The following is a 27588-nucleotide window of genomic DNA, read 5'->3' on the forward strand; positions in this document are numbered from 1 at the left end:
TTAATTTCTACCTGAGACAGTGTTTCCCCATGTTGATGTTCTTACAAGAAAATATGACAGACTATCGTCATGTCATGCAGCAAAACATTATGCATTTATGTTGGAAAGAGGCCATTTATAAAGATCAAGCCTTTCATATGTTGACTTTATACTATTAGGATATGGCTGATATGCTGAAGATGAACCCTCCTTGATTATCCCACAGCCTCATTTTGCATGATGTTAATGTGGCCTCAAATAACTTTTGGGTTTGGGAAATACCATCACAGGGTATGGCATGCTGAGTAGGCATGGATTGTTTTGGATTTGACACTAATTATGTAACATAAGAAAAAAAAAAAAGTAGCATAGCTAAAAGGGAGGACTGAGCTGCCCAGGCCAGGAATGACATAGCTGTTTCCTAAATAATATTCTTTCATGTTGCATAGCCCATAATAGAACCAGGTTTCTGTTTTTATCTCTGTTGCTTTTACTTCTCTTTCCATTCCCACATTTCTTTCTCATTACTTTGACTTATGTCTGGCCTAAGGTAACAGCTGGTCTACACAAATGGCATATTCTTTACAAATCTTTCAGTAAGCAGAATTGCTATAAAGTAATCCTATTCCCACTTATTTTTCCCACTCTCATGCTGGATGTTATCTTCCCTCATTCTCCACTTCATTCCAATTCAACTGTTTGTGTGGCTGCATTTCAAACTAGATCTGTGAAATAGTTTGGTTTAAAAACAGAGCGGTTAGAAAGTCAGCGACCAGATCCCTCACGTAACAGAACGCAGCCCCAGGCAGCACCTCGGAGCAAGGTTGCTGCCTTCTGGCTCGCTGCTTCTGCAGCGGAGCCCTCTCTCCTTCTGCAAGTCCTCTCAACACTCCTGCCAGCTGTGAAGCAGAAGGCCTCCCTCCGCTCTGCTTAGCCTCACTGCTTGGGGAAGTTTTCTCTGAGCTCTCAGGGTATAGTTATACAAAGGTTTTTCTAATAGGAAAGCCAGTTTAAGCCAGGCAGTTTCCTGCCTGCTATGCCCTCTTGTTCTTGCTCCTGCATCGCAGCTCACTGTCCCTTGATTGTGCTGATGCAGCTGTTTCTGGGTTGCGTTGTAAATTGGATTACTGAAATAAATCTGAGTTTTGTGTGTGTGTATGTGTATATGTATATATATATGTGTGTGTATATATATGTGTATGTGAACAGCTTTTTTTTTCTTTTTTTTAATCTGGATCATTTCAGTCATCTGATTTATAATGTGGCCCACAAAGAGTTGAATTAGCAAACAGCGAACAGTGGCGCAGAGGTGGGAACAAGCGTCTGGGCTGGGGGAAGGGCGCAGGAAACCCTTAAGCCAGCTTTGTTAACAGGGAAAACTACAGTTACTATATAAAACCATACAGAACACCTAAACTAAACAGGCAGAAGAGAAGACTGGAGTAGACTGAAGAGCAGCCAGACTCTTGAATTGGTGGAGATAAGGCTTTATCTTCAGAAAAAAAAAAAAAAAGAGGTGGTGCCTTAATAAGCTCTTTCCACTGGTCTACTTGTATTCATTGGAGACGCCAAAATAGCAGGCTGTTTAGCTATTCAGAATATGATCATGTGAATTCTGCTGGGCTTGTAAAGCATGTTGGTCTTGCAGTGGTGTTAAAAATGCTAATAATAACTGGTTCATGCCTCAGGCCTTGGATGCTACTGTCAATTAGTGTCAGAACATAGATTTATTTTAGTAGATTACATTCTTGTATATGCTTCTTGCCCCTACAGTTTGCAAAGCATAGCTTAGTGACTTACTGTACCTAATTCAGTGATAGCTGCTGGCATGCGTAGGCAACTTCAGGGCAGAGAAGGGAAATGCCATACTTACCTTTGTTGCTCTTGATATTCTTAAAATTAAGGAACTGCCCAGCTGGGGAAATCATATACAAAATCTGGTATTTCACTTAAAAACCTCATCTTCTAGCCATTTAAATGTCGTGTTTCAATCTTAGAAAAAAATACTAATCTCCCCCAAACATGAGTACTTTTAGATCATAATGGGAACGTTGCGTGTAATCCTCTACTTTACGCTTGTGTCAAAGTTAAGAGTACTAAGATTTAAATTGTCATCGCCGGTCATCTGACTTATCAGTCATTGCACATGTCACTGGAAATTTCTCTGGTGTATTCTTTCAGGCTTATTGCTAAGGCAAGCATTGCTGAATTGGTTTATGTTTGTTTTGTATTTTAAGGCTTTCTCTGAAACCATGAGAGAATATTGTCTTTTAAAAATTATTTATCTGATTTATTTTATATTCTGGCAGTCTAGTGTGACTTAGATTAATTAAAGTGTTGGAGAAGAGGGAAGGATTTTAATAACTTATCGAGAAAAAGTAACTCTTTGTGACTTTGAAACAGGAAAATGGAGGAATGAGAAGAGACTAAGTCATTAGTATGGAGGTGCTTATAGCATGTTCATAGTTCAGTTGAATTTTGTATTATGCTATAAAATATAGCATTTTCTTCCCAAACTTTCCGTATTTACTCTTGCGGCACTGAATGATTTTAATGAAAACATTTAAACTCATCTCATAGTCTAGAAATAAAAAGAAATCCTTTTTAAGAATGTTACATATAGTATCAGGCCTTTTCTCCCGATAGTTTAAAGAGTAGAATAAAAATGACTATTCAAATTTCCTGCATTGTTAAAACTGATTGGAATAATTTAGATATTGACTTAAACGTAAGATATCTCTTAAATATGTATTTTAAATAATCATAATTGCATTATCATTAGTGGATTTTACTTGAAGAATTCCAAGGTGTTTCTTTCAAAATAGCTATAATTTTCTATTGCTCTCAAAAGTATTGAAGCCACAACCTATCTGCAATTGGTGGTCAGTGTTAGGACCATTTCTCTTAGTTTCAGGGGAACTGAATATATTACCTGCTTTTATCAGGTTTTTTGAAAGTCATTTTAACTTCAGTTTCAGCAACAGTAACCAGAGATGGATTTTGAAAGGGATCATTCTTCATAAATTCTGAATGATGAAAAAATAGTATCAAAATGACAGATGCTTCTTTTCAAAGTTGATCATTGCACTAGAGCAACTTAACTAAGAAGGCTGAGAAGCTAGTAAGGCAAAGTGAGGTATATGTGGAAAAATATAGGAGTCAGAAGGGGAGAATTTGTAAGGTGTATATGAAGGGGACTGGAGTACTATTAATCACAAACATTGAAAAACTCTTTAGCCTGGTTTAAAAATGATGCTGCCTTTTTGATCTGTTTGCCACTGGCTTCTGACGATACTTAACATCTTTAAGGTTTGTTCCACAACCAGAAGGGTTTGTAACTTTTTGAATCAAAACCTGGTATTTTTATGCAATAAAACATGAGGTTTGAAAACACAAAGGGAGATATAGTGGTCAGCAAAGGGAATTTATGCTGTGAATACAGGTGTGCAAAACAGAGCGGATTAAGAAAATATGGGAAGAAACTGATCTATACTTCAACAGATTCAGTTACTCCAGCAAAACAAAGCAGCTGATAAATTAATTAGCCCATTTTTTCTAATGACTCTGTGATTCTGTAGAAAATGACTAAGACTGTTTTTTTGGCTCTGTGACAAAGTGGGGGAAGCCTCTCTTTTGGCTGATAAAAATGCTCTTTTTTTTTGAGAAGGGTGAATTACAAAAACACTCTAACCCAACCATTGTTGGTTATATGATTATTTCCTGGCAAATGGGTTTAGGTGTCTTTCAGAAAACAGCCAGAGGCAGAATCATGATCCAAAGAGCCCAGTGGGCATGCATATGGGATATGGAACCGTAAGTTTAAATATCAGTCCGATTAATATTTTAGCAGTTTTTACAAATGGGAACAGTTTCAATAGGAGACAATACCTAAGACTACTGTATACTTTATGAGTTGGAAAATTGAAAGTTGGTTTATACCTTTATTCTGAATTAAGCAGACAGTGTATTTTAAAGCCACATCTCGCTATCCCTATACAGTATCCAGGGCAGTGTTTTATGACTAGTAATTTTGTAAATGGTGCCTAACTCCTCTTGTAAATCTAGGTGCATGTGGGTTTGGCATTTGGGACCTTTTTAACTGGAAAAACTATTTTCTTAACTTGATTCAGTCCATGGATATTTTGGGGGTAACTGAAACTATCTTTTCTCAAAGAGAAAATTCTCACATTGAGTTATTAAGCAGGCCTAGTTTCAAGTGAGATAAAATAAATGCGTTGCAGGGAATCTGACTGTGCATGTAAAAATGAAACAAGTGATTTAACGTTGATAATTTGCATCGTCAAGTCATTACAATGTTTTCATTTCTCATTTAGCATTCATGTTTAACATTAATTTAAGCAAGCAAATAATGAAGCAGCTGGACAAAACAGCTTAAAATAGAGTTACGGTTGGAAATACACTGTATTTTGTGGTAAAACGGGTCGGGATAGTCTTACTCGTCCTTAAAGAATTACGAAACCCAAAGCATTTTTAAGTAGAAACACAGCGTGTGAGGGCAGAGAGCGCAGTCACGGCACCACAGCAGCCTGAGCTCTCCCCGTCCGTACAGGCCGTGCAGAGGCACCGCCTGCTGCAGCAAGCGGCCGCTGCGCCCTGCCTTCCCCCTTCGGAGGGCGGCAGAGCGACTCCGGGCACCTCCGGCACTCGAGGCCGCGGAGGTGCCGCCGCCTGCCTCCCCCCGGGCCGCCCAGGGGCTGCGCCCGCCCTCGCGCCTCGCCCCGCGGCAGCGCGAAGGCTGCCCGGGCAGGCGGGCGGCGGCGTCGTCCTCGGGGCAGCTCGCCCCGGGCAGGCGGCGAGGCTCCGCTCGGTCACGGCTCGCGGAGGCCCGACGAGGGGCTGCGGCGCCCCACAGACCCGCAGGACGCGCAGGGGCGGCGCGGAGGGCTGCGGCCGCCGGCGCGGCGCAAGAGGAGGCCGAGGAAGGGGGATGGGGGGAGGAGGAAGGACGAGGCAGGAAAGGGAAGGAGGGAAAAGGGCCGGCAGCCGGCTCGCCTCCGGCGGCCGCGGGGCAGCACCCCGCCCCCACGGGGAGCGCAGCGCAGCGCAGCGCAGCGGCGGGCGAGCCGCGGCCCTTCCCCGGCGCGCGCCGCAGCGGGCGGCAGCCCCTGCCGCCGGCCCCTCCACCGCGCGGGCGCGCCGGGGTCGCGCCGGTTGCCGGGGCAGCCGACGTCACAGGCCGTGGCGGCGGCGATTGGCCCGGCGGGAAGCGCCTCCCCTCCCCGTGGGCCTCGCTGAGGGAGGGAGGGAGGGGCGGGGCGGCGCCTGCCCTGCGTGTGGAGCCGTTGCTTGGCGTGCGCGGCCTGAGCGCGGCCGGCCCCGGCCACGTCCTCGCCGCCGCCGCCGCCGCCGCCTGCCCGGCGGGCGTCATGGGCCGCCCGCGGCCCGCGCCGCGCCGCCGCCTCCTGCCGCTGTTGGCGCTGCTGTCGCTGCTGGCGCCCCGCGCCCGCGCCTGGGACAGCGGCGACCTGGAGCTCTTCGACCTGGTGGAGGAGGTGCCGCAGGGCTTCTACGACTTCCTGGGCGTGCAGCAGGTGAGCGCGGCGCCGAGCCCCCGCCGCCCCCCTGCGGCCTGCCCCGCGCCGCTCTCCGCTGCGGGCCTCCCGCCCGCCGCCCCCGGCCTCGGCCCGCTCCGCGCCCCCGCGGCGCCGGGCCCGGCAGCCGCCCCGCGCTCCGCGGGCGCTGTCACCCGCGCCTCCGCCGCACGTGCGCCGCCCTGCCGCGGCAGCCCGGAGCCCCGGCAGCCCGGAGCCCCGGCACGGCCCCCGCCGCGGGGTCTCGCCCGTAAGCCCTGTTCTTGTTTTCAGCCTTTCTTTTTGGTCCCCACCGTAAGTCTGGCCCCCTCTGCCCAATGTATCCGCGTGTGTTCCCGCTGCTCCTCTGGTACCTCTTTTTTTTTCCAAACGTACGTGCAGGTACGCGCACGTAGCTCCTGGGCTTCTTGCACTGCCCGTACCCATCCTTGGCACGGTGGTTAGTCCTCTTTCCCTCCTTCTGCCTAGCTGCTGGTCCCTGCTCTTCTCGAGCTTGTGCATTGCCGTGCATCGCAGCTCCTGTTTTCTCTCATGCCATATGGTATGCTGACCCTTTACCATGGCAATGGCTTTGAAATTGTTACATTTATTTACCTTCTGTCTGTCGTGGTTATTGTTCATGGTCTTTACTGTGTTTGATAAGCATCAGTTTAATATTATTTTAAAGCACTTATTATGCACCTTCAGTTAATGTTCATGTTGCATATGTAAACTAGAGAGAAACTCCAAAGCATCTTTATCTTATGTTCTGTGTATATGCTTTAGACTCTGTCTCTGGTCTTGCCATCAGTTGGCATCTTCAACTTGTATCACTTTCTTTGTCCTGGACCCCACTGCTAGCCTTTCTCGATCTGCTAGTCTGCTGTGTTATCATGCGTGATCTCACTTGATGTTTCATGATGCGCCTTGACAATGTTCTGTATTGTCTCTTTCTTCCAGCCAATATTCCTCTCCCCTGGAATTAGATATTAATTATCTTAATCTGTTTTATTTTATCCGGAGTCCCCAAAAGACGTTTTGCTCTTTTTTTATCCTAGAACCTCTACGTTTTGGTGGCTGATCCTGCTATTGCAGTGGCCTCCCTCACAACCTCAAGGTCTATTCTGATGTAGTTATTGTAATTTTTGAGACTAATAACCATGAATTCAGGTGCATTTCATTAGGGCAGTGTCTATGAGGAGAGGGAAAGCTGTCTTCAATACATTAGGGTCCTGATGTGGTTGTAAGATGATAGTTGGTAGATTCTGAGTCTGTCTTCTCTCTTTCTTCCTTAAGCATCTGGAGTTGAAATACTGTGGAGCATCATCATACATACAACATAGCAAAAACTGCTACCCAAGGTTCAGTTTCGTGGGCCTAAATATTTAGTCTTTAGTTCTCGAAAGGCCATCTTAGTGTTATATATTATAGGGATATGAAATTTTGTTCTTGTTTCCATTCATGATGCTCTGATCTGGCATGCAACTTTGTGTGAGTATGTCCCACAATCCTTTTTCCACGGCTGAATCTGCAACTTGCACAATAAGTTTAATGAAACATAATGTAGTTAATTTTAATTGGCAGGCATTCTGCTAGTTCTTATTTCTGCTCAGGGTTTATAAGATACTAAAAAGTCTTTATGGAGAACTTGAATCACTTGTAATAAGCAAGCAGAGAAAAAGTCCATGGAAAATGCAAGAAACATGAGAGGATGTTCTGTTAGATATAAGTACAGGTTAATCATTCATGACATTGCTACAGCCAAAATTTGAAGCTTAAACTGTATTAGATGCCTTATATGCATAAAAGAATACACCTGTGATTATGGTAATGAAATAAAAAATGTTGACATTAAGCTCAGCTCTGTGGCTTAGTGGTGCAAATCAAACAGAAACTGGTAAGCATTGGAAGAAACTTTATTGGTTTACAGGTTCTTCCATGTTGTTTGTTCCTACTGTTTGCTTCTCCAGCACTGACCTGTACCAGATGCTTCAAACAAGGTACTGAAGTAGGGTTCTTGCTTGCACTGACTCATTAGAGAGCTGCAGTGGTTTAAGTTACCATCTGAGAAAGGTCCTGCAACAGGGTCAAGGGATGGAAACAGGTGCAAGTGTTAGCTGTTCTCTTTCCTATCTTGGATGTCTTAACACAATGCTACCTTTTACCATAACGCATTGCAATTTAACATAATTGCAGATGTGCTGTTTCTGTATTTCCTCAGGTTTTCTGCTTTTTTTTAAAGCTGTATTTTAATGGAGCTGGCCGCTTTTGTTTGTAGGTCAGTTATTTTAATTGGAATGTCTTTAACTAGAATGCTATGATTAGTTTTTTGTAGTTTTTGTGCTATGGTTTTATTCCTTATGCTCATATGCTTCTCTTGACATTTTCCCATAAAAGGGACAGAGATTGTGTGACAGTAATCTTTGTGTCCATGCTTTTGGACTGTTTCATAATCTCTCATTTACCAAAACTTGCTTTTTTTAAAATCATGTTTTGTCATACTTTTATATTCTTGGTGTTCATCATCTCTTTACAGTGTGTCCTGATAAGCTTTTCTTCCTTTGTGTATTTCTGGGAAAGGAAGAGAAAAGCAGGATGCATCCAAGATGCAGATGCACAACTGTGTGTGTTAACTGCAGTATGCAAGGTTGCCAGTTTTTTCTGAACATATCACCTCTTGTTTTGAAAAAAGTGTAAGGAATGATTCCAACCCTTCCTTAAGCTGTTAAAGTAGCTTAGGTTTTGATGGGAGAACTCTGTCACTGGCTTCTTGTTGAACCTCGTGCGGTGTCAGAAGCTGATGCTGACCTCAGCTGACAAGGTGCAGAAGGCATTGCAGGAGGTTCTGCAGCTCCCTTGCATGCTTTGATGGAGTGAGCCCCTGGCTGCTGGATTTTCCCCTGGAACTGGAGAGAGGTGATGATTCTCAATGCAAGTGTATGCTCTTAAATCACTGGACTGGGAGTTTTGCTTTTTGTCCTTTGGAGGGCCTTGTTGAAGCCTCGTGGTATTGTTAAGTAACTGCCATCCCACGCTGGCAGAGTAGGAGGTTTAAAACTGCTGTAGTGTTTTCCAAGATTGGTGACTGAGATGGAGAAAATGATTTTTGTTGTGAATATGGAATGTCAGAGGAAGAATAAGACTGTGGCTGCCTGGGTTCTTAGAGTAGTTGTCCTTACGGCTTGACTTTGAGATAAAGTTGGCTCAGAAACCTGCGAGTGTTATGGCTGAGTACCTAGACTGAGAAAACTCTGGTTATTATGCAAGGGCACAATCAGATTTGTTAATCCATCGGATCCCATAGTAACGTAGGGTAATAAGAAGTGTTGCACTGTTACTTTTGTACTGTTACTATTCTGAGCAATTTGGGAATTGGACTACCTACTTGCATTTTTGGCTGCTCCTAAATTGTTGAAGTGATTAACTTAAATGGCTTGTTTAAAATGTTATTGTTCTAAGAAGTTTGACTTAGTAAGATGGGGAGATAACCTTTTGCCTGAGAAAAGACTATGCTTTCATGTCCACCAAATGGTTACTGACGTTGTGTCCAAATGAAGAAAATAGAATCGTGAACTCTTGCCAAATCAAATGTAATAGTCACTTCTGTATAACCAGTTTCAAATTGACAAAAGGATTAGGACCAAGTAGTATTCGTCTTAAAACTCAGATTAAATAGCTTAACTAAGAGTCTGTGCAGACTCAGTAATAAAACTACCTTGTTACCTGAGAATGAGAGCGTGGTAAATGTGATGTCAACTTTTTGGAAAGATTCCAGGAAGATCTGGAGAACTATAAGCTTGTACGGCTGATATATGAACTGATCAATTTAATTATGTTATTTGTTACAGCTTTTACTGGCTGATACCTGCTTAGCAAATATGAAACGCTCTGGATGAATCAACTTGGCATCTGCAGAACCTGTGGAACTCCTTGCCAAAATACGTTCTTCACTATAACAACTTGTATGGTGTCAAGGGAACTATCTGTTGCTTACTATTTTTAGCTTGCAGTGAGGAAGGCACAACAGGCCTCTGAATATCTTTGAAACTTTATATGAGATAGTTCTAGAATCAAGATCAATAGATCAATAAATTTTGAGGGAAAAATTGTTTGCTTGTGTTATCAACACTCTGCAGTGTGCTGATCAAACAAAGATGTGTTGAAAAGCACAAGCTTTGTTGCTAATGTTGGCCATGTAGAGCAGTATGTTATACACCAATTAGGAGCAAGGAATTTCTGAATAATCTTTTTTGATTTTTGCTGATAATCAGATGAGGAAACAGGTCTGTAATTGAAAGTTCTGCTAAGTCTGTGCAGTGCATGAAAGCAAAAATTTTGCTGCACAAGTTTTGAAACTTTGAAAGATACTACAAGCACCCTTTGAGGCAGTAGAAGAGTCCCTGGGACCTCAAACTGCTGAGAGAATATTAACACCTGTGTGGGGCTTGCTAGCCAGCATTGTGACTAGATATATAACTTTCTGAACATGTTCAGGGAGATACTTTCTTCAGGATCAAGTTATACCTTCTTTGTGACATACCGGATTTATTTTAAACCAGGCTCAAATGCACTCATGTGTTTTTACTTTTCATTAAGAATTAAAAAAGATCTTGCATAAGATGTCAGTGGCACTCTCATTGAGTGTTTGGAGGCTCAAACAACTAAATTGCAACAATGACTTTTTATTGAAAATAAAGTGAAGTACCCTCTTTGTATGGGTTTCTCTTGGAGAAATGACTTACATACTTGTGTGATGCTCTTGTGGCGGTATAACCTGCTGTGTTGTATTCTTGCAGAAATAGGAGTTGCATTAAAACCCTATGTTTTAAAAGAAGTTTTTCCTCAGATTTCTAGAGACCAACTTCTGCATGTCTGTCAAAATAACAATTTGCACTTAGCCCCTTTGGATTAAAATGTCCACTCCAGGATTGTCAGAGTATTTCATCCATGTCATTGCTAGACAATGGCTTTGCTAAATAATACTGTAATACAAAGTCACAACCATGCATTCAGAACCTGATTTTTAGTCCTACAGCCTGTGAGATACTAGTATGTTAGCAACTTCAAGAAAGTGCAAGATGTGAAAACTAAGGAGCCTGATTTCTTTGGTTATGAGAAGCTGCAGCCCCTCTAGTTGAGCTGGAATTTTTGGGCTAATAGGCACCTGAAACAGAGAAGCCATGTCTGCATTAGCAAGTAATACAGACCGACAGGGGTGCATCTATAGAGCTGGATCATGCTCCAAAGACTCACTTTGCTCTTCTGACACTTGAGGCTGTTCCTTCCCTGCTGCTTTTTAAGGGTAACATATGTGGGTGCAGTGTTACTAAAACTGTGGAATATGCATCATCTGCAAATGTTTTGAGAAAACGTGGGTGGTTGATACTGGCTCAGTCTTCCAAGCTTTGGAAGTATTTGGTCTTATCGTGAGATAGAGCTTCACACTTAAGCAATCATAGCATCAGTTTTTCAGATGACTGTGTCAAAACTGTATGCTTCAGATTGTCTTTTTTTACCTTGTTTTGTAAGATGATTTTATCTTTACATGACAAATAGGTTATTTACTGTGACCTTTGAAGGTCTTGTGCTGTAAAGCTCAATGTCTCAAAAACTTACCTTTGAGCAACCAAAGTTACTGGGCCAGCAATGAAACATGATATCTAATGGTCTAGATTCTTGATTTAGACTCCTCTTTCAAGACTGTCTTCTACTTCTTGTTCAAAATATATATTAAGCAAGCCTAGAAGTTTTGGAAGGCATCAGAGTTTAATGCACCATTAATCACAGCATCACAGAGTTCTCTGTCTGAAAAATAAAATATGTTTCAGCAACTTCTTTGCTCAAAACTGTCAAAATAATTATCTTCTGTAATACACAACTAGGTTATGGTAATAGAAGACCTTATTTGGACAGTGAGGGATCTTAGGAAATGCACAGCTTTAGGAAATTACTTTGCATGATGGATGAGGGGAGGGGTTCTTCAAAATCTATTTTTTGGCCTGAAGAATTGGCTCCTGTTAAGGCAATTACAGCCAAAAAAATCAATATACTCTCAACTTTTAGGCAATAATAGGCACTATTGCAGTAGTCCAAACAAAAATAGAATTAAAAATCCAAACAAAGTTACATTACTAGTGTCTTTGGCTGTAATGTCTTCTACAATTTTATCAGTGTGTTCCAAAAAAGTAATGCATGTTTTTTGCAATATGCAGTTGAGACATAATTCAGCCTCCCTTCATGCTTCTGAGCTTCATATTTGAGTGTGTTACTTATAAACAGAAAAATTGTACATAGAAGTGAGGTTTCCAGCAGGTCCAGAAACTCTGCTTTTGATCAAAACCTAAATTATTCCAACTGTGCAGTCACTGCTGAGAGTATTCACTTAAAATGTGTAGAACAAAGTTGTTCTGAACTGTAGCCCCTGGTTTAATTGCTCAGAAGAGTGGCGGTAGAGAACCAGTTATGATAACTCTGAGTAGATTTGTGACTGAGGATGATGCAAAATACGTGTTTTCTTCTGTTTTTTAAGCAATGCTTAACTCAGGTAATCTGATGATATTGTATGTATTGTATTATGTTACATAAGTCTAAGTTATGCATAATGTTCCCTTATGTGTTTGTTCATAATTGACTGCCTTTAAAAATGCTTGAGACATCTAGATTTATAAAATTCGTATTTTTCCTTTAAAATGGATTTTTTTTTGTATGGTTTTGTACAAACTTTCTGCTTGGAAGTTGTCCAAGGAGGAAATCTGTTTCTTTTTGTTTTGATTCGTGTTGCCTCCTTCCTTGAAGACACAAAAGTGTTTCAGAATCTATCCGTTAGGAGTAGTTTTAGAGAAACTTACTGTTGATGTTCCCTGACAATTCATGTGTAATATTTTTCTGTTTTTTTTTTTTTTCTTTTTTTTTCAGATTATATTTTTCTTCCTTCTTGCTGTGTAGAAGGACATATACCAACAGGAAGCTGCTATGGTTGGGAACCCAAGGGAACTAACAATATGCAATGTGCTCTTAAAGGGATAAGAATTACTAATTTTTTTTCCCCTTTCTTCAGCAGCAGTAGTGCTTCAGCTGTTCTTCCTTTCGTTTGCTTTCCACTTCCCTAATTCTTTAAGGATGCATCCATAGTAACTTGATCTTCAAATTGCAGAAATACAAAATGGGCTATTCTTTTCTTCTTAGAGGTTTGACTTGTAATTCTCTGGAGGGAGTGACCAGTTTCTTGGTGAGGAATGATAACATATGCCCTCTGCTGCTCTCTGCTTCTTAAAAACAGCTCTCTGCTTGTTTTGAATTAATTTCCTTTGCTGAAGTTTTCATATGTGTGCTACATTAGGAATCTAAACCAGCCCTAATTAATAATTTGGCCTAAGTTACAGTTTTGGAAATGACTTCCCAGAGGGCTTTCTATTACTTGACTACTGTGGATGGTGGTAATCATCCTTGTGTGTCTGAAATTGTGTGATGAAAAATCTTAGAGATAGCCTTCATTTTAATATGTTGAATGATGAACTTTTTATACTCTGTATAGACACACTCTAGAGTGAAGATTAACATGGTTTTCTCATGAAATCTAGAAAGAAGTACAGCTTAAAGAGAAGTGTTTGGAGGTATTTGTGATGCTAATTTAACTGTAAGGTGAAGTACTTCTTGGCAGAGTATTTTTTTGTTGTTGTTAGTTTGTTTTTGTTGTTGTTTTTAAGCGTTTGTTCCTTAGGTGAAATGGTGCTCCTTGCTGGCTCTGCTGCAAAGAGCCTGTGGTGGTGTTGCACCACTGAACCGATGAGGAACAAGAGAATAAGCAACCAGTACATAACAAAGACTTTTCTTCCATGAAAATAGATCTGAAATTAAAGTGAATAAAAGGAGGAAAATAATATATATCTGAAATCATGTTTTTACCGCTCTACAGCATCTCAGTGGACTTTCTAAGAAATTAATGTCATTTGAAAAAATTGCAGTTTTTCCTTTGATTTGCTTGTTGCACTGTTCTCCCTTTTGCATAGCAGTATGCCTTGTCCTTTAAAAGTTTGCTTCTCTCAATTTTGGGTTGCTAAACAGGAGTTTGTTTTTTGAAGCTTCAAAAAATTTTTTTCCCCTAAATCATGAAGAAATTTTAGGGTTTTCTGCTTTTTGTTTGTTTATCAACCATGTTTGGATGTTGCTAGCTGTCTGTAAAGAGTGATATGTAAACAATGTTATGTCTGCAGTGTATGTTGTACATACAGTGTATGTTATGTAAACAATAATTCAGTTTAAATGTAACACTTCATTGGGGTTACAACCCTGCTTTAACAGAGTTTGTAACAGGCTGTTGTATCATTGGGCTCTGATCTGACAGACTGCTTACCTACAAATTTCTTTAATGACTTGGATCAGACCTTATGTCCTGTAGTTCTTGATGTCCAGCAAATGAACAGTGGAATGAAAACAGTAGAAAATCCAGAGTCACTCCATCTTCTCTGCTAGATCCAAAGTTTCTCCTTTTCATGTTTGTCTAGAAAACTGCTGCAGAAAACCAGAAGATGCAAAGGAGCTTTTGAAATAAAGTTGCTCTCCAATCTTGCTCTGAATAAAGAGAGAAGGAAGAAATAGTAGTCTTGTTTTTATACATAGGCTGTTATTCTGAAATAGTGCTTTCCCAAATAACAAAGTGCTCTTGCTTGTTGAAGGAAACAAATGAGCAAAAAAAGCAAACGAGAAAGTTGTGAAGTAGACTTATTGCACTGATTTGGGATGAATAGGTTCTCCTTTAGGGGGCAACAACTGTTGTTACCTACTGCTGACATACATTGTGAATGATTCCAAAGCCTGATTGATTGATGTTTTATTAAATTTCCAACTGATTTAGAGCAGGTTTTATAGTTAATAATCACCATTTCATAGTCAGTAGTACCTTTTTGGTACTACAAGATAACAGCATTCAAACAAAACTCTGAATTCACTGGTTGGGCTGTATCTGCTGAGAATAGCGTTTTAGCAGCTGAACTACAGATCGAAGATGTCAACTAGTCAGTTGTCAGTTTTCTTTTGCAATTGATAATGGTAAAAGAACAACGACCTTCTCTTGTACAAAGTTACGTGCTGTATTTAAAAAAAAAAAAAAAAAGTACAACTGACTTGCATTCATGTTCAGTTACATAATGCAGAGTTTCCATCCTGGAGCGCACCAGTATTCCATTTAGTGAATAATTCTGTCTGGTGTTTGTGTTATCTGCTTGAGCAATAGTGGATGCTTAAAGAGAAGGCTGTGTTAATTTTGCAAACAAAATACACTCCTCTAATGGACAGATAGAGAATAACCTATGAATGAGTTACTGATTTGCTACTTTCCTGAATCATGATTTTATGCCTTTTACACAGTTGCATTTAAATCACGCATGCTTGTACGTTAGTGATGTATAGACACCTTAATTGTCTGGTGAAGGAGCAGGTTCTGGTTAGTGAACTTAGATGTACTGATGATAGGCTTTGTCGTTCTGAAAGATTAAGTAGTTAGCTCACAGATTTCCAGGGGCCTCTGATTCATCAGTTGAAAATCACTATCTCCATGTAATTAGATATTTTGATCACTGGAGATACCTTTTTCCTTTTTAAATTCTGTAGTCTTTTCCTCAGTGGTGTCATGTAGTATGACTTCCAAAGAGGATTTATTTCCTGGAGAAACATGTATCTATTAATAAATAGTATGATTTTCTTTTCTTATCCTATTTGTAATCCAGAATAGTAACTGATTTTTTAAAAACCATCTTTATCTTACCTTGGTTTATTTCACAAGTGTAATAATAATCTAGTATTGCATCTCCAGCAGTGGATCCTCGTGACTGTGGGGGCCTGTTTTCTCAGTCTCCAGCTAGGGCACCCCTGGGTGCCATCCACAAGCCACTTGGATGCCTTCAAGGTGCACTGGATGCTATCAACGTACACTGCTCTAGGTTCCCCTCTGGTTTCCTATTTACACATGTCTGACTCTCACACTCCTTTCTTAAATAAAAATAATAAATCCAGTGGCATTAGGAGGTGTTAGATGGGGTGTTTTGTGGTCCAGTTCCCCCTGTACACACTCAGCTGCCACAGTTGTTTAATCAGTGATGTTAGCAGGCGATATCCTCATGGTGCGTTTTGATCGGCTGCCGCTTCGCAGTGGCTTCAGAGAGCTACCAGCAATAAGTCCAAGATCCCATCATGGTTGATAACTGCCAATTCCAAGTTCAGCATTGTGTAGGCGTGGCTTAGTTTATTTTTCCCTAAGTCTGTCACCTTACACCTACCTCCATTAAAAGTCATTTGTCATAATTCTGCCAAATCACTCAGTTTAGGAGTTTCTTCTGGCATTCCTGTACCAGTGCCTGGTATCTGACTACCAAAAAAGTAGCATCACTTGCAGACTTGGAGCTTACACTGCATGATCCCCTCTTTGGTTGCCACTGAAAGCACTGAATAAAGCCAGTCCCAGAACCAGTCCCCCCAGCGGGGGACCTTTCTGCTGCCTGTTCTCTGTCCTGAAAAAGAGACCATTAAGCCTTGCTTAGTTTCTTTAATAATCTTTGGTGTGGAACCTTGTCAGAAGCTTTTTCAAAACTGGAATACGCTGTGTCCACTGGACCCGCTTTCTACATATCCTTGCAGCTGCACTCGCAGAGCCCCAGTGGGTTAGTGCAGCAGGGCTTCTCTTTGCAGAGGCTGTGCTGCCTCTTTCCCAACAGACCATGTTTATCCCTGTCCTTAGTGACTTTATTTAATAGACCCTACTGCCTTTACCAAGGATGGCTGTTATATTTGCTCATCTGTAATTCCCAGAATACCTTCTAAAGCCTTCTTTTTGTGGTTGGAGTTGCACTGGCAGCTTGCTGGCTTTTTGGCAGCGTGGCAGTTTGTAAGGCTGGGTCACCTCCCTTGGCCCCCAGTTCTGTAGCTTTGCATGTGAATTCCTTCAGAAGGCTCTGGTGAAAGCCATCTGGTCCTGGAGATGTCTTAACATCTATCTTACCTGTTTGGTGCAATACCTCCGTATATTTATTTCAAGCTGGGTTAGCTCCTCTGGCCTGTCAGCTGCAAGGAATGTGTTGGTGTGGGAATCTCTCCAGGGCACCCAGCAGGAAAGACCCATACAATTAACTTACTAAATTGCCTAGCAGTAGCTTATTTCTGAATGAAACTTTTACACTTCTGTCATCAAGCAATCTCCAGCTAGCATCCTGCTTTCAATTATATTTAAGAAATAAAGTGGTTTTGAAAAGGCAAATAAATTGCTATCTTAGTTTGCCCTGGCAAGTAAAGAAGTATGTATTTAAAAAACTAGAAAGAAATAATTTTTTTTTGTAAGCTACGTGTTCCACAAATTCTACTGGAACTGGCACGTAATCCACTAAATTGCCATTATAGTCATTGATAATTTGAAGAAAGAATAGCTGCTGTTATGTAATTTTCCTGTTATACTGATATTCACGTAACAATTAAACACATTTTCTGAGGAGCTCAGGCCCTAAATTGAGATATTCTGAAGGAATTTAAGACCAGGCTGTCCACTTCTGGTAACTTTGTTACTAGCATTAACTCTGTAACACTTTGGTCTCTGACAGTAGTTCTCTTTTCAGAAGGTAAAATGGAGGCTTAGGTCTGTGTTATTACTTGAGTTAAGATTTATGCAGAAAAGTCAAGCTTTTTGCTTTTGACCAATCCTTTGATCAGTATGTTTATACCCTAATAATTCTGTCGATTTATTAATTCCACAGAAAGCTGCTTGTTGTGATTTACGTAAGTTATTTTGGAATCATGGAATCAATGAAATTACCTGTTTTGGTATAGTTCTCTTAATTTCGATGTTGCCACTTACTAGCTATTTGTTTGCTTATTCCTACTGGATTAAGTAAGATTTTTTTTTCCCCGTTGTATAAATCATTGCTAAAACTTCAGGTTTTACATTTTTAGTAAGCTTTTTATTTTGGTACTAGCACTGAACTGTTGAGAAAGATGTGTGAGAATTTTATGATGATATGCCAAATAGAAACTTGCAAAATAAACCTTACAGTAGATAATTTGTGTGAACTGCAGGAACTTTAAGTGAGCGTATTTAAGCTGAGAATTATACAGAATCAAATACGTTTCAATGTTTTAGCGCCGTTCTACTACCTGAAGAAATGAAACGCTGCATCTAATCCTACCCTTTGCTTCCATGCTGTGCACCTTGCCTAATGACAAGAGATGTGACTCTGGAGCAGATTTGGTTTTTTGCTAACATCTACGTTGCTGAAATGATACGATGAGAGACCAAGTTTGAGAACCTAAGTATGTAGAAACTAGCAAAAGGTACGATGTGATGAAAGGCTAAATCAGACTGCATTTTGCTGGAAGTCTAGCTCTGCAGATACTAGGTGTGGGGGACAGAGGATTTTCCTGTGTAGACTCCAATTTGTCATTGTAGTGTAAAAGTAAACTGCAATATATAGCTGTAATTAAACATTATTAGTGTTGCAGCTGTTTTTTATCACACTTGTCTTAGCTTTGTCTTGATTTTTGGGTAAAATCATAGTGTTTAGTTTTGTCAGTATCTTGTGAATCCAAGGATACTGTGTCTAAATTCAAAATGTTTATATAGTGTTACATTCTCCTTCTAAAGAAGGAGCAGAGTTAGAAAAAATGCCCTTGAAGTAAAAATCTTACGTTAGTAACAGAGGACTTTAATCTTGATATCGCGTGGGCTGTTTTAAACCATGATTTTCTAAAGATTTCAGTACAAGAACATCAATTTTATTCACTTCAGTAGTATTTGAAGTCTAGAAAATAAGCTGGGGTGCTATTTGTTTTGAAAAATGTCTTTGCACAGATTGCCGTTTTGCATTGCAGAATGTCGACTTCTCTTGCAGATGTATTTATGAACACAAGCACTGTTTAACACTGAACACTGATGTCCTTGTTTTCTGTCTAGAAATTAATTTAATCTGTCTTGTATGTGTTTGCTTTCCTCAAGGTTCAGGTTTGTAGCAAAAAAAGTGGTTCTTTTTTCTTAAAGAAATCTTGATCCTGTAAACAGTTTTTAGAATAGCAGTCATCGCCTTGATTTCTGTTGCAAAGAAAGCAGAAGGCTGTAAAACTTCAGTGTCTTCACTTCTGGAATATGTAGAATGCATTCCTGTAGCTTCTGTACTTTTTTCTAGCAGATTAACTCTGAGACACTATCACCGAGTTAACAGTGTCCCATCATTATCAGGGTATTGGTTGTCCTGTCTGCTCTCATGATGTATAAGGGTCTCACATGGCACTTGCTTAGACATGATCAGATTGATACTATGGCTGGGAAGACAGTACTGGACTAGGTTGGTTTCTGAAATTGATTTCTCAGTCAAGATAGAATTGTATCTTGATCAGGTATTCAATATTTTGTAGTCCAGTTAGGAAAAATACACTGAGTATTTCCAATTCCAGCTGCAAGAGCACAACTTGCTATTAACGTTAAAAAAAAAACCAAAAAACCTCACCTTGTACAAGGATTGCTTGTAGAGTCCCAGGCTGTTTGGCTGCAAGCCTGGAAGAAATAAATATATTACAGTCCTTTCTGCTCTTCATCTGAGTACCAGATTGAAAGGACATTTTAATAATATGATTATTTTGGTCATTTCTGAGGGGTAGCTTGCTCAAACAGAGATGTCTTTTGGACTCTCCGCTTTAAAAAGAACCAGCGCCCTCCCCTCCGAAAACAGCAAAAAAGAGCCCACAAAGAAAATGCAACCTTCCTAAAAAAAAAAAAAAAAAAAAAAAAAAGACCAAAAAAATATCCATTAATGGATTTAGGTGTGAAGATTGGAATACATAAGGAGATGGTGTCTGGCATAAGTTGACAGAGCTGGAAAATAATAATGATTAAACTCTCATGGCAAAAACTTGGCCTTTTGTCCACTTATATAATGAAACCAGTGTCCCATATAGAGATGAGATGGTGTGAGTCCTGAAATGGTCAAAAGAAGAAGGACAGACTCCTTGAAGGATGTTGCTAACAGTGAAACACAGAATGTTTTGAAAAGTGGGAATTCAACTGAATTTTTTTTTTAAATTTTTTGCCTCTGTCTTTTTGTGACTAAATTAATATACATGTTGTTAAATTGTGTGCAGAAAAATGCTAGGCTGTGATAGAAGTGTTTGAGATAATTGTTCAGTCTTTAGAAAATGCTATTCTGCCTCCTCGTCAAATAACTGCTTGTGCTCTGGGACCCATTGGATGTCAGTAATAACATAGATTCATATATTGGCAGCAGGCGCCTTGAAAGCAGGCCTTTACTTCAGAGATCTATTGTGTCTTTAGTGACTCGATTAAGGACATATATCATTACAAGAAGTGAAAAAATGCTCTAGATGAGTTACTACTGTAAAATTTATCCCTTAGTAAAGTGCAGTACAGTGGGGGATAGCACTTTGGTGAGTCTTAGCACCGGCGAGAGGAAAGCGGGGAGCCCAGCGGAGCAGTGTGCTGGGCAAGGGCACGTTGCTCCAGGGCTGATCTTCACGGTCGCCTTTGCCGATTGCCTAACAAACTCGAGCTCTTCTGCGTTACGGTTTGAAGGTAAGTATTGAAGAAGCGATCTGAGTAAGAATCAGTGCACGTACTATGGTATAAGTGCTCGAAAGCGTGTGTTTGGTTTTAAGCATACATAATCCAGAAGACGTCTTGGAGTTGCTAATGTAGTCCAAGGAAAAAAGTTGATCTTCGAAAGAATCATTGCTGATCTTTTGATGGCACTTTGAGTTATGTCTTGCTTATCAGGCTGTCCTTTGATTCCTCTGTAAGTTGGACTTTGGTGGTTTTGTTTTGGATAAACTATGGAAACTTTCCTCCTTTTCTGGCAAACCAGTCCAGAGAGTGTTTCAGATGAGCTGATTTTTAATTTCTAAGCCAGGGCCCTTCCTCGAGCATCTGAGGGATAGTCCCTTCGTGATACAGGATGGCAAAGGAGTGTTTCCTTCCAGCTACTACTAGAAAAAACACCAGCGGCTGAAAAAGGAAGCAGATGCTTGCCCTAGGCTTCCGGAAGGTTCTGTTTTGGTTGCTCTTGGTTACTTCCTTCACCCAGAAGAGATCCAAAACAAATCCTCAAAATGAGCAACCTGTTCTTCATTTTTTTTTTCCCTCTTCAGTCTCTCGATTCCTCTGTAGACATCTGTAGCAGATCTGCTTAGACCTGCCCAACAGGGCTTCATTTTCTAGATCAGTCTAATATTTGGCAATAGGTTTATGGTCCTCACTAGCCATTAGCTAACTGGACATCATGGAATTTTTTTTTTTTGCCTTTTTTCCCCAAACAAAATCTCTCTGTCTTTACACTGTCGGTCCCAGAATAGTGATGCAGGTTGAGATGGTTACCTAAATGGCTTCCTCTTCTCTGTTGTGCCTCAAGCTTTAATTTTTCATCAAGACAGCATGGTTGGTGGGATTCTCCTGGGCGTTTTGCTTTAACGAGGGCAGCAGATAGGGTCCCTGGTGGCTGCAGCTGAGAACTGCTGAGCTGACTGCGGGGCTCGACTGTTGTCAAGGCTTTGTAACTAGATCTTAGGGACCTTCTGCATTGCCATTTGCAGGAGTTGTCCGTGCAGCCCCTGGGGCTAATAATTATTCTCTCTTCTTCAGTGACATTTTCCATGGCTTTTGTACCATTTTTTTTTCTTATCCTAGCTTTCAGAGGCTGAAAAAGTGAATGGTCTGACAGTTCTCCCTGTCCTGCTTGAGTGTATACTGTACTTTGCCTTCTGATTCCCCCTTTTCTTTTTTTCATCCTCTCATTAAGAACTGTACTTTCCGATCAGAGATATCTGTAATTTGCAAAGCACCCTTTCTCTGATAACTTTTTTGTATCAGTGTATTGGATACCTGCCTTAAAGACCTATAGTCAGCTTGAGCTACATGTAGTTATGTTCAGGAAGAAAAACTATGGACTTCTTTTTTTAATCTCCAATGTATTCTACTTCTGTTTGTCACTCTTAATCTTGGAGGTCATCTTTTCTCTTTATTGTGTGGTTTGTTTGTTTGTTTTTAAAAGTATTCCTACTGCCATCAGATTTTACTGTGATTTTCACTGCTCGTCATAAATTGAGCCGTTTCCTTCAGCTCAGTAGCTAAAGAGGCTGTATGCACCCTGGTTAACTTACATCTTAATTACCTTAGGAATAGGCTTTTTGTCTAATCCCTATGCTTTCTGTAAGTAAAATGACTGTCTAAAACTGTTTTTGGCTTTTCAGTTGGACCTCAAGACTGAATTGCCAAGTAACTGGGAGTTAGTGCTACATCAAACTTTAAGCTTCATTAGGTTGCATGTTACAGTTCATCTCTATATTCCCTTATTCTTTTATTTTCTTGCTCTTTTGTTAATCCTCATACACTTTTACATTATTTATATTATTATATCTTTTTTCTTTGCCTGTAGACAGATTTCTAGCTCTTGTCCATCAGGTTTTTGGTCTGTTCTTACTCATGTCATTTCTGAAGAACCATTTTAAATTCTTCATGTCAGTGTCAGTCCTGTTCTTCCTTTCCCCATGTTGCAGAAGAAGTGTCCTAACTTTCATAGCCTATACTTCTATTATCTGTGGCTTTCTCCAGTCATTCTTGAACAAATATTTGATGTGGTATCAGTTGTGGCAGTTAAGTGTTATACAAATGATTATAGTTAGGTGTTATACAAATGAGTATTTTGAAGCAGAATTTCTTGCAACCATGTTTGAGAATTGCTGATCTAGAATGTAAGCTTCTTTGGACATGTAGTCTGGGTTCCCAGGCCAAGCAAACACAGAAGTCAGATCTTTTAGACTGACCTTTTCTAGCTGGATGATTTGGCTCTCTGGAGGTTTGCTTTCCTAGTGGAAAAATTGTGACAGACTACTTTGCATCAGCCTCCTTTTCAGCAGAGAGAGCACTTCCCTCTGTTAATGTAGGTGAGTGCCCCCCAGTACTTACTTGGTACAGATTTAATGTGTGGAGTGGTAGGCACAGGATTTGATAGAAATAGCTATGATTTCTTCTTTCTGTACTAATGAAGTATTGATAAGGCATTGCATATCTCTGGTAGAGAGAATATTATTTCTTTTGTTCTTTTTAATCCAATAATTATTCATTTTTCCCTTTTAAAATTTCTGCAACAGAAATTGAATTCTGAAGCTCCATTGTGCGTGCCAGTCACTGTGCTGTCTAGTAGGACAATACCGAGGACAGAATGCACAGAATACCTGATTGCAATAACTGCTGAAGAGAAAGTAGAGTGAAATAAGGTTGCATGTATGGAATGGCAGATACCTAGAAGCAGTTCATGTAGTTTTCACTGTATGTTTGCTATAAAGTTTATTTTAGAGGTATTCTAAGCCATGGTAAAGACCTTGGGGGATTTCTGTAATTTACAGCATGGTATGTAGGAGTGATGGGGGATTGTGGGAGTAGTTATATCTAAGCCTCTCAAGTGGTTGAAACTGAAGTAAATCAAGGTCTTTCAGCCTGGCACCATTCTGCTATTACTTCATTAGTCCTTTACCCTTCCTATTTGATCCGGACAGATCCCCCCAGGTTTTTGGTGTGTTCAGTATTTGTTTCCCCACAGGCCAGTTTTGGCTGTAGAGCATTAGGGCTTCTCCTGACATAGCAAATGTCCGCAGCTGATTACAGCTGGGGAGCGCAAAGGCAGAGACTGACACAGCTGCATACTTGCGGCATTAGACACTGCCTAAGAGATGTGCTGCTGTTTTGCCCCCCCCCCCTTTTTTTTTTTTTGGAGATAATAGGCAACGCTAAGTCCAAGGAGATATTTGTGGTGTTCCTTCTAATTATGTTATGGTGTTCCTTGTAACTCCTGAATCCAATATGGCTCAAATGGAAAGTATTGCATATATTATCACTTAAAAATTCTATAATGATGCATATATATGTGTTCTAAACATAATGTTGAGGGAATATGAATGTAGATTTTTATTCTGTGCAGTATGAAGTAAAAATGAAACTAACTAAAAAGAGATTTTGGAAGCATTGCTGAATTTGTTGTGTGGGGCTTCTGAGTGTTCTAGGGTAGGTACCAGAACCTCAGCTACAAGAACCACAAATATTTTCGGTATTCTGAAAGTATAGTTGTCTCTCTACTATACTGATCATTTAATCTGATTATTGAGACTTTATATTTTTAAGTTCAGTTTTGGTTTCTTACCACTTGATGGCAGTGAAGGAGCTAGTGTTGCCAGGCAAAGGTTCAGGGCAAGAACCCATTATGAATAACAAAAGAGGAGGTACAAAGGAAGCCTCTGACATTTAATATTGTTCACATTTCTAGATGATATTACATATACCACAAATGACAGTAGAGGAAGAAAAGCCTCTAGATGGAGCTTCAGTACTTCCAAGGGGGGAGAGATTTTTATATTCGAGTGGTTTATTCCTATTTATAATAATTATTTCAAACAACAACTTTCCCATTTAGGAATGGGATGTCACCAGCCATAATCAATAAGTGATATCAGAGCTTCTGCTTTTATAAAAATACCATACTTCTTGAAGAGCATGCAATTCTGATATTTTCTCAGACCTTGTATTCAAATTCTGCAGGCTCTCAACATTCTTAAGAATTATCAAATATTGTTAGGAATGTGCTTTATAGATTAAATACCAGCTTCATTATTCAAGGTGGGCTATTTTTCCTTTTTTTTTTTTAAGTTAATTTGATTTTACTGCTGGACCAAAAAGAAAAACTTGAAAAATATTGTTCAAATTGTAAACTATCCTGTACTATTTACTGTTTTGTGCATTCTCTTCTCATTGAAGAAGTGTTTATTGTAACCTTAAATATTATAATGCATGTACGTGTGTTTGAGGCACTTTATTAATGAAGGATCTTTTGCACTTCCAATGCCCATGTACACCTCTTGCCAAGCTGATATGGGGAAATGAACCATATAATGGCCCTGCTATAGTAATTGGCTCCACATGGGTGGACTCTAGTGCACAGACAAAACCTTATTTGAAGTAATTGGTGCTTTGTGTAGGTACAAGGGTCTGTACATGCAGACTTATTTTGGATCCTGGGTCAAACCTTGGCATTAGTAAAGGTTTCAATTTCATGCAGTGTCTTTGACATGTAAGTGATTTTGAATGAGTATCAAAAACATCCATACAGATGGTAGCAAGCAACTTGATTAACTTGTTCATTAAAAATACACATAGCTAATATTTTGCAGTTATGTTTTTTAATTGAATACTAAAGAAAGAAGTTTTCTTATTAAGTTTTGTAAAAATACAGACTTGTATTAATTTTAGAAAATATTTAAATAAGTAAATTTGCATAACTATCAAATATCTTAATTACTGACTGCATTTTTCTAGTTCTGTAATAGACATTATTACATAAATTCAAGGCTGATACTAAGTGAAAATAGACCAGAATTATCAAATATTTACTTTGGTTTCTGATTCCATTTTTATTTAAAAAATGCATTTAAGTGTGTTATTTCTAGCATTAGCTGGCATCTGTCAGCCCAACTGAAGGATCACCATTGCTGGTTTAATATAATGGCAGTCAGAGCATATGTGTTGGGCAAAACTCAAGTTTATCTTAAGATTCTGCATCAAATACATATTAGGTCTACTGGAAAAAAGAAAAGTTTAGAAGACTGAGTTGAAGATGGTGCTTTATTCAGAGTGATAGTTTCAGCCAGTGGAGATGGGTTTGCTGGAAACCTCCTCGTGAGATTGTGGCATTCTTCATCTGTGGCATTAGTTGATCATGTGGTATAAAATGGTATAGAAATGAGCCTCTTACCAATGCTATTTTGAGTAGGATTTGTTAGAAAAGAGTAAAGTTTCATGTTAAATAGGTTGGCTGCGTTTATTCTGATGTCAGTGCAATGTTGTAGCTACTGTGGTGTGCTACAACTTTAGAAGAACCTAGTGCAACCTCTTCAGCTGCTGCCATTTGAAGTAGGGAATTTTAAATTTGAAAGGTACTAAGAAAATTATCACAGTCTTCAGAACATGAAATCAGTTTGTTTTAGGAAATTAGTGTTAATCTGGCTTTGCTTGCCAGACTAAATAGCCTAATGGCCAAAAATCAGATATGGAAAGAATATTTATGTATGTGCAAAATAAATTTTGTTCAACTTGGTGATTGTCAAGAATTTTAGCAAATCTAATTCTAGAAATAGTGTTCTCCCCCCCACCCCCCCCACGAGGTAAACTTCTGTAGCTGATGTGCAGTTTGTTCATTCAGGGTTTTATTTTGTGTGACTGCATACAATTTTTAAATCTTGTGTTCAAGAAATTTTCTTTCTTTACAAAAGGGGGGGAAAAACAGTTGTGGGTGTAATGCAACTCTCCCACTTCTTGGAGGGCAATTAGTTTGTACTAAATAGTTTCTGTATTAATCAGCTCGGTAGTAGCAATTCCCCAGAAGCAATGTGTTATTTTTATTTTCTCCTTATCTAATTAAGTGTTGCAGTACAGGTCTCAATTTCTAAGGTTCATCTTTGTTAAAGTCAGCAAGTTCATAATGATTAAAAAAAATCCTTTGACTTTTTTCTTTTACTGTACTGACACTAACTCTTGGTCATTTTTGCCCTGAAGTTGTCCTTTAGTTATATTTTGATATTAACGTTGTTGCTAGAACTTTGAGGTGAGGACTATAGGTAATGGTGCTTTTATTTATTCTTGGCTGCTGAGCACATCTCAAACTGTTACTTCCTGTTTTGGTTAGAGGAGCAAGTGCATTCGTGGAAAAGTCATAACACTGCAAAAATTAGCAACCATGGTATATAGTACGTTTCCTGGAATATTGTTAGATTCATTATTGAGATGTATTTTGAACAAAGAATTCATTTCCTATCTATAGGCGATTTTTAGCTTTGCTATTTAGAAGGAAGAATGCAGTACAAGAACTGAAGACTTGATACTACTGTGGAGGTCATTTTTACCTTATTTTACATTTTTTATAGTGATGAAAAATATTGACAACTTAATAGTGAATTAGCAAAAATAATCAGAAGTTCTGTTTCTGTGAAGAGAACTTCCAAACATTTTTACTTTGTTAAAAATTAATGATTTAGAACTGTTTAATACTTAGTGTCTCTTGTTGTAATGTTTGGGGATAGCAGTATAAATAAGGATGAGGAAATTAAAGTTGCTCATAGGATGAACTCGTCATGTTTTTGTTTTATTGTTCCATAAGAGAGCCCTTCAGAGTTTGAATTTCATTGTGTTGTAACATGTTAATGCAGTGAGAGGCAACTGTTATGTTTGTGTGCCTTTATTTGATGTTCATCTAAATTTCAGATGTAGTTAAAGATTTCTGCAAAAAAGATTTCCATGTTTTTGTTTCACCACTAAAATTTCTTTTTTAATTTTTGTCTGGTTTTACCTGTACCTCCTATTAATAATAAAGACTGAGTAAATGCTATGTTGCGTTATTGTCCTTTAAAAATGTTTTCCTGTTTACTCTTTTGGTACAAATATTATTACTGAAATATGGAAACTAACAGTTGTAATGTATTTTGATGGACTGTATCCCTTTTGTCATTCCCTCATTTTTGAGAGTTGTTTTTCTCCCCCAGTTCCCCACTTAATGTTACATATGATATTAGTAGAAAAGAGTAGGGTGATGGTTCACACTTTTAAAAATTCTTGTTAGTATAAAGTCTTTCATGTGAAGAATGTTATGTAAAGTATGTGTGTGTATAGATTATAATCTATTTCTCTGTGTGTGCGTAAAGTCCTTCTAAATCAAGATGATTATGGCAATTGCCTTAATTTTTTTTTTCTAGAAATACTTGCTATGCTAAGAATCCTTTATAAATGTGGATCTTTCATGCAATTGTAGATGAATATAAACAGAAAGGTTTCTTGAATAAGATACAAACTCTTTAAATTTATCATGTGTAAAATTTCTTGCTCGTGAAGGTTCCTTTAATTTTTCAGTTCATGTAAATTTAAGTCTGAATCTAAATCTGTAAATATTATTGAATAAAATCTTAGAGTGCCTGTCAGTTTATTTGGGGACTTAATTCCACAAGTGTTTAGCCAGCAGAGTCCACTTGATTTCCATGCAAATACATGTCCTAAGATTCC

At 39.4% G+C, this 27588-nt stretch overlaps 1 protein-coding gene across 1 annotated transcript in view; it reads left to right on the plus strand.

Annotated features, from left to right (window-relative positions):
- The first annotated feature begins 5220 nt into the window (after positions 1–5220).
- Positions 5221–27588, plus strand: part of DNAJC1 (DnaJ heat shock protein family (Hsp40) member C1) — a 109686-nt gene continuing 87318 nt past the window's right edge. Inside the window, exon 1 of the mRNA XM_064505954.1 lies at positions 5221–5531. Within this exon, the coding sequence (XP_064362024.1) occupies positions 5367–5531 (165 nt within the window). The 5' untranslated portion in view covers positions 5221–5366. The remainder of the gene's footprint in view (positions 5532–27588) is intronic.

This window comes from Dromaius novaehollandiae, chromosome 2 (assembly GCF_036370855.1).
Source record: "Dromaius novaehollandiae isolate bDroNov1 chromosome 2, bDroNov1.hap1, whole genome shotgun sequence".
Classification (NCBI taxonomy): domain Eukaryota; kingdom Metazoa; phylum Chordata; class Aves; order Casuariiformes; family Dromaiidae; genus Dromaius; species Dromaius novaehollandiae.